Source organism: Sphaeroforma arctica (genome assembly GCF_001186125.1).
Source record: "Sphaeroforma arctica JP610 unplaced genomic scaffold supercont1.61, whole genome shotgun sequence".
In the NCBI taxonomy this organism is placed as follows: domain Eukaryota; class Ichthyosporea; order Ichthyophonida; genus Sphaeroforma; species Sphaeroforma arctica.
This window is the reverse complement of record NW_014040497.1, coordinates 118,487-126,344: the sequence shown is the minus strand read 5'-3', so window position 1 is coordinate 126,344 and position 7,858 is coordinate 118,487. Positions and strand designations below refer to the sequence as shown.

The window sequence follows — 7,858 nt, the reverse complement described above, 5'->3', positions numbered from 1 at the left end:
ATACATATATGTGTGTGTATTATCATATATATGTATATTAATGTAAATACGGATATACATATATACATATATACATGTATTATCATACATATATATATCTATATATATATATATATATATGTATATATGTATGTATGTATGTATTTATGTTTTTATTGTATAAGTATATGTATATATATATATATATATATAACTGGCACAACTGTAAAGCAATTAGATAGGCGTGCATTCAAGATGTGAAGTTAAACGTATAAGAGACCATATCTCGCAGTCTTTGTTGAATCGCTTTCAATTTTTAATGGCTGACACCAAGTCATTCAAACATCACAGAAAGCACCTTGAACATACATGTCACTCTTTATACTAGTCAAACTCATCCATGGACAACAAGTAGACAGCGCACAGGAGTGGAGATCACTACGATTACACAAGTGGCAGTGCAAGTGCAATGGTTTCACCCTTTTTTATTTTCTACTTCAAACGCTTACTCCGACTTGGCAGCGTTCTTGATAGCCTGACGTCTGGAGACACCTCCACGACCTCCAGTCTTGGCCTTCTGTGAGCGCATGATGGCCATTACTCGCCTGCGACAAGAATAACGAGGGGTGGAAAGTAAGCAGACGAGCTTGACAACAAAGCAATATCAGACAAGAACGCAATACGTTGTTGGGCAGATTTACATCCAGGCCTGTCGTATTAACTCAGTCGGATATGATTGACAAGGGATCGCACTGGAAAATAACGGGCTTTCAGCTATCTACCGTGCAACTACCACCACAGTACACAGTAATTTTTTACTGCCACTATACACAACACGATCGATTCTTAAATAGCGTACTATTACACTCACTCTCATACATCTCGCGCAATAGTGTTTTTAATGCAGATATCCCTACAGAGCAGGATTTTCCAAATACCTTCCAACTAATGCACGTCCTTTACAGGAACATTCCCCTTACGTAGTATAAGTCCGTGTATGAATGTATACGAAGTGAGTCTTTCTAAACCACACTCAAGCCATCTAGAACAGCTTGTGCAAGTTTTGAAATGACTCCATTGGAAGGATACTATAATACTTCTATGGAATATATGCGTAATCGCGTGCATTAGGAGCTTATTATATAGCTTACGAATACAATCTAAGACTTCAATTATAACACTAATACTTCGCAAAAAAATCTTGCACTCCATAGCAGACCGAATTGGCTTATACAGACAAAATTATAGATTTGCCACAAACAGGTCAATATGTAGGCAAGCAGCAACATATACATGGATATCTTAGAACAATTGATGAATAAAAAGTATTACACAGAAAATAATAAAGTGAAGACTGTACACCCAATCCATACCTTGTGGCAACATCCGCAAGATCGGAGCGGTAGTGGTTGGCAACAACATCACCATGTACAGACTTGACTACACGGCGGGCACCATTTTTTCCGTTGAAGACGGACTTAGTCACGCCCTTGGCGGGTTTGATCTTAGCGGCCTTGGTCTTCTTGGATAGTACAACTCCGGTCTTGCCGGCCGTGATGCCGACAGCCTTCTTGTTGCACAGACCACTGTACTTGAACGAGTTCAAGTTCTTAAGGTTCATGGGCTCAGAGTTGAGACATAGTCCGTGACTCTTCTTGATGAAACAAGAAGTGTCTTTGGTGATAAGCCACAGTAGATCAGAAGACATATTGACGCTCTGTATGAGGGTGGGTGACAAATACAGGCAAAAGATTTAGGGTATATTCCAGGTGCACCGGTACTAAGCTCTCGTACTGATCTCAGAGAACTGCGCCGAGAATATGCGATCACTTAAAAAGAATAGCGGTAGCTAAAGATAGCCACCCCATGTTGCTGATAAACCAACTCGGAACAGATCTGCGATGAAGGTTACAAGAATTATTCATAATGATAGCCGATCGCCGTCAAATAGTCTCGCTGTACATGCTATGTATGCGACGGCACGAGCAGTGCTATTGGTGCGTGTGCTTTGCTGTCGGTGATTTTGTTTGCTGCCGGTGACTTTTCTGCGCGAAGACTATTTGTACAGTATGGGCAAACCCATCACACACAGATCAGCCGACACGGAGTACTACGAAGCCTTCGCATCAATTTAGGCTGAGTGTGTTTATAGACGAGCGCACAGAGTGATATACATGCGAAGACATGAAAAGCACTGGGTACGCACGGAAAGTGTTGGATGTTGTGCGAATGTGCTTGTCATAAAAAGGTCTGCGTGTGCGCCTATGCATCGGTTACATAGTTCGCCTCGAAGTTACTACAATACATGCAGTCCAACACTGCACATGCGGTCCACTCTACGCCTCAAAACTATTTATAGGGTCATGTTTGATATGCTTAGTCCAAGTGCTGTAATGTTCGCATAATGTCTTTTGCCTTCCTTCACGAGTATATCCACCTCCATCCACAATAATCCACTATTCATTGTTCATGTCTGCCTTCGTGAATGCGAATGCAATCGTATTGTTGTGTTGTCTTTCGTATATTTAAAGCATGTATGCTTATCAACATGTATGCTTATTCTAACTTATCTCCCGTAGTATATTGCTTTCGTGTATTGCTTTCTGACCTACGCCCGCTAAAGACGCATCTCTCCATGCATGTATTTACCTGTGTCTGAATACGTGCTAAGGGAAGAGAAAGTGCCTTAGCCCAAAGGATTGTTATATAAACCTCTAATTTTTGGCTCGGGCCAGAATTTCACATGCACTCACTCTATGGCCAATCACTGGCAATATAAAACAGGGCCATACACATGGAGGGAATACACAAGAAAATATCTACCCCATTAATTTCTGACTAGTTTTCTTATTTTGTCATAAATTCATCACTGAGTGACCGTTTCTCGTTAAAACGTTTTTTTAATTATTGTTTTCAGCAACGGAAATCCAACTGGTTGATTCTCAAGTGAACAGAATATATTTTTTACGTTAAAGTAAAAATACAACGCTTACCTCTGTGGTGCAAAATGAATTGACATTATTTTAGTCACGGCGTTTGGTTCTACATGTTTCACCAGAGAAATGCTGCAGGCGGGTTGCTAGCTGCTGCGGCATATCTGTAACTATATGTATGTAGTGTATTTTTATTTATGTGTTCAAACATACGAACGAAACGACTTTTCGGATATTTATATTTGCTTCTATGTACCTGACACCTCTGCGTTGAAGTTCACTGCTTCAACTCTCAATATATATGGATTATTATATGTAGCTTAATATTATGTATGTATATGTATTTGTACTGTCGCTATGACTGACTGAAAATAGTGGCTATTGAAAAGATCACATAGAATTGCTTAATGGAAACTTGCTAGGCCTGCCAACGATGGATATAGTGCCCAGCACGCAAAACGCATATAAAGTGTTTCTTCTTCTGAGGCAGTACTTTAATTCCTTATCTGTTGCATGTATTTGGTACGCAAGAAATGTACACATATGTACACATGTAATTTTTTTCCAAGTAGACTGCCATCTTCATGATTTGATCTTGCATATCCGAGTACGCGTTCTTAACAAGCAGACCAAGTGTTACTTGCGCTGCAGCATCGCGCTGATCTGGCATATAATTAAAAGGTAGTCGTAGTAGATGTACCTAACTACTTTTATTCTATACTCATGACGACTGTTAGTGTTGACATACCCTTCTTTTAAATGATATAACTGAATATAAGTTGATTAAAAAAGACGTCTATCTCAAGAAAAATCAATTGGCAAACTATGGTAGGGATGCGGGCAAATGACTACTCTAGTGAACCTCTTTTAGTGGTTTGCACAAAATGAGCTGTCCAATCGATTTAAAGGTTTCAGTACGCACTCTCAGATATATTGACCATCTGTGCACACCTGACCGTCTGAGGGAGTGAATGAAATTAAGCACGCGTCGCTCGTCCCTTGTTGATAAATTGCTATTGATTTTGAAGAGATCTAACTATCATTGCGCGTGCAACACCACACAAAATATGACGGCAAAAGAATTCTTGATAAGTTTTCAAGTGGAAGTAAACGTAGACTGATGATTGTGTCCTATTATACTAATAACCCGTACGCCCGGGTCGAACCTGAATATTCAGCGCGGACGACATTAAATTGTATGCGGGCCTTGGTTTTCCACGTACTTTAATTTTTACTAATTGTTACTGTGCGCTTAGGCGGACAGAAAGTTTTCACCGGCGGCGATGTTAGCCTTCAGTGCATCGGTAGCAATATCAATGTTCTTTTGCTCGAAATCGGAAACCTTGCCAATGGGGTTGATCTTGGAAATACCCTCCTTTCCAAGTGAAATTTCAGTGGAGAAGAAAGATACTCCATCCTGAATAGATGAGTATACATACGCACACTCTGTGATATCCTCACCGTTCATGGCCTTCATAACACTGTTAGCGAAGCGTGCACCAGCAAATGCCATGGATAGAGTAGCGGATCCGGCTCCTGCCTTGGCCTCAACTACCTCAGTGCCAGCGTTCTGAATGCGGTGTGTAAGCTTCTCAGCTTCCTCCTGTGTGAACTCGCACGCGGGTGTGGTGCGTGACAGGAGAGGTACGATAGTCACACCAGAGTGTCCACCGATCACAGGCACATTCACGTCGGTCACGTTTAGGCCCTTAAGCTCGGCAACAAAGGTGTTTGCGCGAACGATGTCCAAGGTGGACACACCGAAAAGGCGCTTCTCATCGAAGCAGCCTGTGAGTGAAAACAAGTTAAGATGAGGTCAGTATGTACATATCAGCAGCAAAATGGGTCAAATTTAAATGGTGTTCAGGCAACGAATGGCTGAAGACAATTCATGGTACTGTTTAAAAGTGTAGGGAATGAATAGAATTATCAAACACAAATGAAGGACAGGGATTGCAGTTAAAAATTTCTCACAAGGAAATACCCCTACTCCAATCTAAGAGTATGTGAAGCTTCAGCAATCGTCTGTTCCTATAAAAAAAACTGTTGATTGAAAGAAGGCTGGTTGACATACCCTTAGCCTTAAGCACACCAGCGAAGATGGGTACTGTCGAGTTTACGGGGTTGGAGATGACGCAGACCATAGCCTTCGGGCAAGCATCGGCAACTGCCTCTGCGATTCCCTTGATAATTCCAGCGTTGATCTTGAATAGATCATCACGAGTCATACCAGGCTTGCGGGGAACTCCGGCAGGGATAACAACAACATCACATCCAGTGAGTGCGGCGCGGATATCAGCGCCGTCGAAACCGTGGTGAGAAGTCACCTGCAGATGAGAACAAAATATTATAGACACGATCGTAAGTCTCAAATAGAAATAACGCGTGTCATTGAGCTTATCAACATACAGCATGGTCTTAACAAACCACACCTTCACGAAACAAATTCAAGTGACGCGATATATATACCTTGGCTCCAGTGTTGATGTGGGATAGATCAGCGGCAACACCAGCAGCTAGTGGGATAACATCAAACACGGACAGCTCCTTTACTAGAGGATCATTCTTTAGTAGAAGAGAAAGTGGTTGACCAATACCGCCAGCGGCACCGACGACTGCACATTTGAAAGCCATTTTGAATATTGAATATGAAGATTATGTGGAAATATCTGATAAGAAATCATTCAGGTTTTTGCTTTTTGTATGTTTTTTGTTTGTTTTGTTTATGACTCTTGTGTATGCAGAGTTGGACATGTTCAGGAATCACATCTGATCTATCAGGCGCAATCGTGGAAAAGCTGTTGTCGGATCCGCCAGCACCCGCCCTGCGGGCTGCGACTTGCGAGGCTGCGACCTACAGTATTGCACTGGATTCGAAATAAAAATCGAATACTTCGAAAATACGAAATGCTCAGTCCGCCGGTCGTGGTCCAGACCCCTGCCAGCCCCCTAGGCCCTGGCACAGCAATATATGTATTTCAACCAATTGAAAGTCAGATGAATACCTGATGCGTGGTGTCAACAAGTGTCAACGTTCCTATAAATACAAAAATAGTCACTGGTTTTTCTGGTGGGTACTACATATGGTACTAACATGGGCATGAGATTTTGTCGGGTGTCAAGTTGACAACTCTTGTCACACACGTTTGACAATTGACAGCCGCGGCCTTTGGCGTGGCGTGTAGCATGTAGCTTGTGGCCGGGCTGGCCTGTAGCCCCGTAGCCTGTGGCCAGTGCCTATGGCCTGTGGTTGTGGGGCGTAGGGCCGAGGGCCTGGGCCTGGGCCTGGGCACTGGGCTTGCTATGGCTCCGGACTGTGGGGTATGGGGAATTGGGCTGGGTTTGGGACTTTGAGTCTGGGACTCTGGGGTTTAGACACGGTGCCTGTACATTATTTATATCTCTATTATTCTTATTTTTCGTGAATAAATGCCCAAAAACCAGTTTTTTAAAATCCTTATTTATTTTTAGTTCAGAGTTCAGAGTTCAAGATGAGGGCCCGAGGGCCGAGGCGGACAAAAAGCAGGGCAAGCCGGTATTATATTTTTATTTGTTTTTATTTGTTTTTTTTAAACAAAACATATAATCGGTCATCAGGGCTGACAGGGAACCAGTATCACCACTAAATATTTACATCAGCCACATGCCCACATCATCACAAGCCCGTCAGCCATCAATCACATATTTAAAATATAAAATATTTAAGGCCTCTTGTCGCTTTGAGTTTGTGAGAACTGAGAAGGTGTCTTCACTTGCCTGACGTTTCTTTTTCTTTTTTGTTGTAAAAAAAACACAAATGTCTCATCAATTGATATCAGCTCAGATATATATATACTTCACGAGCATTTTCTTTTTTAAGTGTGAATGAGACTGTGATGAATCATGAATGTGACTGATCACTGAACTCAACACTAGCCACTAGCCAGTTGCCACCGCCAATGGTGATACAAATTTGGAATCAAGTGATCGTACTTTTTAAAAACATAGTTTTACATCGCGGAGTCGTAAATGTACATGCGTACTCAGTGAAAGGTAAATTCGAGAACTTCGCTTTTTCTGCGCCTGTGGTCGTGTGAGAGGATACTCGTCAGATCCCAAGTGTTGTAAACTTCAGTTAGGATTTAGCAGTGGTAGCTTGTGTAAGAATGATCGGGACTGCCTCTTGGTAAGAGCCTTGATATCCTCGATCACACAGGACGTCCCTCTAGCTGTACTTTATTGAATAATAAGTGTTCATGACCACATGTCTAGTTTGTAGATAGACATAAGAACGTAAGTCAAGTTAGTACATTAGCAAATATAAATAAAGTTACATCTGAAGAAAAGTTATAAATAAAAAAAGACCTATTTGGATTTTGGAGATTGGCGGGAAGACCAAAACCTGTAAGTAGTAGCTCAGCGATTATAAAATTTAGTTTATAATATCCTACATCTATTATCGTCTCAAATATGTCCAAGTAAATGAGTCATTACAAGTACTCAGGCTATTGGAGCCTTCAAAGTGAATTTAGAACACTTTGGGAATATTGGAAAAAGAACTTGTATTATAAAAATTTAAAACCCAATGTTATCTCAAGTGATCTTGATATTTTAGACTGACCGGAGGTCGTATTTCTACAGTGTATCCCTACTGCCGAGTTTTCTACTTTGGGTATGATATTTTAAAGACTATTTGTTTAAGTACGGAATTCTGAACTCGTAAGCAGGTAGTCCTATAACTGCAATAGTAGAAAAAGGAAGAGAGAATACATGCTAGGGATGAATACCTTAGATTCATAGGAATATTATTATTTATTTCAAAAAAGATGAGTTACAATGTATGTATGTTACAATGTATGAACATATGGTATGGCTCTCATAGCTGTTGTAGTGGTTCGGGAAAGATTGATGGAAAGAAGTGGTCAGTAAATTCTCGTTTGAAGCTTGGGCCAAGTGAGTTGACGATG

General features: G+C 41.2%; 2 protein-coding genes across 2 annotated transcripts; both read right to left on the bottom strand.

Annotated features, from left to right (window-relative positions):
• Window positions 1-337: 337 nt before the first annotated feature.
• On the bottom strand, window positions 338-2,692 carry SARC_01522 (ribosomal protein L28e). Its single transcript, XM_014304755.1, has 3 exons — window positions 2,629-2,692; window positions 1,353-1,696; window positions 338-584 (listed from the first exon to the last, which is right to left on the bottom strand). The coding sequence occupies exons 2-3, from the start codon at window positions 1,685-1,687 to the stop codon at window positions 485-487; spliced, it is 435 nt and encodes a 144-aa protein (XP_014160230.1). The 5' UTR covers window positions 1,688-1,696; window positions 2,629-2,692; the 3' UTR covers window positions 338-484.
• A 173-nt stretch (window positions 2,693-2,865) lies between these two features.
• On the bottom strand, window positions 2,866-5,633 carry SARC_01521 (malate dehydrogenase, mitochondrial). Its single transcript, XM_014304754.1, has 3 exons — window positions 5,382-5,633; window positions 4,987-5,239; window positions 2,866-4,700 (listed from the first exon to the last, which is right to left on the bottom strand). Exons 1-3 carry the CDS (start codon window positions 5,544-5,546, stop codon window positions 4,165-4,167), a joined length of 954 nt encoding a protein of 317 aa, XP_014160229.1. The 5' UTR covers window positions 5,547-5,633; the 3' UTR covers window positions 2,866-4,164.
• Between the last annotated feature and the right edge of the window lie 2,225 nt (window positions 5,634-7,858).

What these genes read in the sequence shown, in the direction of transcription:
- SARC_01521 (XM_014304754.1), bottom strand. Translation starts at nt 5,546, where the DNA reads ATGGCTTTCAAATGTGCAGTCGTCGGTGCCGCTGGCGGTATTGGTCAA. An exon ending in ACATCAACACTGGAGCCAAG is followed by an intron (nt 5,240 to 5,381) that starts GTATATATATCG and finishes TCTCATCTGCAG; the next exon opens with GTGACTTCTCACCACGGTTT. An exon ending in TGGTGTGCTTAAGGCTAAGG is followed by an intron (nt 4,701 to 4,986) that starts GTATGTCAACCA and finishes TTTCACTCACAG; the next exon opens with GCTGCTTCGATGAGAAGCGC.
- SARC_01522 (XM_014304755.1), bottom strand. Translation starts at nt 1,687, where the DNA reads ATGTCTTCTGATCTACTGTGGCTTATCACCAAAGACACTTCTTGTTTC. An exon ending in CTTGCGGATGTTGCCACAAG is followed by an intron (nt 585 to 1,352) that starts GTATGGATTGGG and finishes TTCTTGTCGCAG; the next exon opens with GCGAGTAATGGCCATCATGC.